The sequence below is a fragment of the Dromaius novaehollandiae genome, unplaced genomic scaffold, assembly GCF_036370855.1.
Source record: "Dromaius novaehollandiae isolate bDroNov1 unplaced genomic scaffold, bDroNov1.hap1 HAP1_SCAFFOLD_31, whole genome shotgun sequence".
Lineage (NCBI taxonomy): Eukaryota > Metazoa > Chordata > Aves > Casuariiformes > Dromaiidae > Dromaius > Dromaius novaehollandiae.
In genome coordinates this window covers 4,499,383-4,501,282 of record NW_026991289.1, presented here as the reverse complement: position 1 = coordinate 4,501,282, position 1,900 = coordinate 4,499,383, and the positions used below count along the sequence as shown (strand labels likewise).

Below are 1,900 nucleotides of genomic sequence, written 5' to 3'. Positions count from 1 at the left end.
CCCAGTCCTGTCATACGGGAGATACTGCTTGACCATTCAGCACCTCCAGGAACAATGGGCACCCACAAGTGAGAAATGAACCCAGCCCTCATTTCCTAACACATCACCCCTTGAGCTCATCGCCTTGAGCCCATGGAGAGCCCCAGAAAAGGAACAGTCCCTTTCAGGGTGAAAGTCCTTGAGCACATTTTTGACTCCAGCTTTGGAAGGAGAGCCCAATCTTCAAGCACTGCACCGAGGAAATCCCCTTTTATTAGAGAGGCCAGCTCTGGCATAGTGATAGACACATTCACAGAAGGCCTCTGGGTCAGATAGACTGGGTTCCTGCTAGGAATTCCGGCACTTCTGCCCAAACGTGATTATCACAGAGGGACTGCCCAAAGCATAAGAGCTGTCTGAGATGAACTGGAAATCACTTGTGAAGAGGGATGGGCAGCTTATTCCTGCTGAAACAGTACCAGCTGAATCAGTTTCCTCAGTGCCTCCTTGAGCTCCTTGTTCCTCATGCTGTAGATGAGGGGGTTCACTGCTGGAGGCACCACCGAGTACAGAACAGCCACCACCAGATTCAGAGCTGGGGAGGAGAGGGAGGAGGGGTTCAAGTAGGCAAATATGATAGTGCTGACAAACACAGAGACCACAGACAGGTGCGGGAGGCACATGGAAAAGGCTTTGTGCCGGCCCTGCTCAGAGGGGATCCTCAGCACGGCCGTGAAGATCTGCACGTAGGACAGAACAATGAAAACAAAACACCCAAAGACTAAGCAGGCACTAAATACAATAAACCCAAGTTCCCTGAGGTAGTAGTCTGGGCAGGAGAGCTTGAGGATCTGGGGCACTTCACAGAAGAACTGGTCCAGGGCATTGCCTTGGCAGAGTGGTATTGAAAATGTGTTAGCAGTGTGCAGAAGAGCATTGAGAAAACCACTGGCCCAGGCAGCTGCTGCCATTTTGACACAAGCTCTGCTGCCCATGAGTGTGCTGTAGTGCAGTGGTTTGCAGATGGCAATAAAGTGGTCATAGGCCATGACAGTGAGGAGACAATACTCTGCTGAAATTAAGAAAAAGAAGAAAAAGACCTGAGCAGCACATCCTGAGTAGGAAATGACTCTGGTGTCCCACAGGGAATTGGCCATGGATTTGGGGAGAGTGGTGGAGATGAACCCGAGGTCGAGGAGGGAGAGGTTGAGGAGGAAGAAGTACATGGGGGTGTGGAGGTGATGGTCGCAGGCTACAGCTGTGATGATGAGGCCGTTGCCCAGAAGGGCAGCCAGGTAGATGCCCAGGAAGAGCGAGAAGTGCAAGAGCTGCAGCTCCCGTGTGTTTGCAAACGCCAGGAGAAGGAACTCATTCAGGGAGCTGCTGCTGGACGTTTTGTTCTCTCCAGGCATGGGGTACTGTCCAAAGGAGAAAATACATTGAGAAGTTAGAAGAGAATCTTCAAGCAAGAAAAACTCAAATTGTTGCAGTTCTCATACAACCCCCCACATTGCCGCTGTCTTTACTGAGAGCATCTTTGTGCAGCTCCCTTGCTTGGGCTCCACTTTGCACTGCCTGAGTGTGCTGCTGTGAGGAGCAGGGGCCTCTGCCCGTGGGCTGCAGAGGAGTCAGTCCTGCTGTGCAGCAGTGGGCACAGGGGAATGGGGGTGACTAGCTCTGACATTCACCATTTCTGTCAGCTGAAATACACTTGTCACATAGAAGTGCTTTTCAGCATCTTTACTGTGAATTCTAAAGAACGATGTTTGAGGAACAGAGTTTCAGGGATTTCTTATTTTCTTTGAGATGCCCTTGTCACCCCCGGGGACTGTTCCTCAAAGCTAGAAATCCTTGGCATTTCTACTGTGAGTCCCGAGAAAAACGGATTCACTGTCCCTTGTTGCAGCGTGAGGACAGCTGG

The 1,900-nt window shown here is 51.1% G+C and overlaps 1 protein-coding gene across 1 annotated transcript; it reads right to left on the bottom strand.

Annotated features, from left to right (window-relative positions):
* Nucleotides 1-437: 437 nt before the first annotated feature.
* Nucleotides 438-1,389, bottom strand: LOC135325589 (olfactory receptor 14J1-like). The gene has a single exon (XM_064503689.1). It carries the CDS (start codon nucleotides 1,203-1,205, stop codon nucleotides 438-440), a length of 768 nt encoding a protein of 255 aa, XP_064359759.1. The 5' UTR covers nucleotides 1,206-1,389.
* Nucleotides 1,390-1,900: the final 511 nt, after the last annotated feature.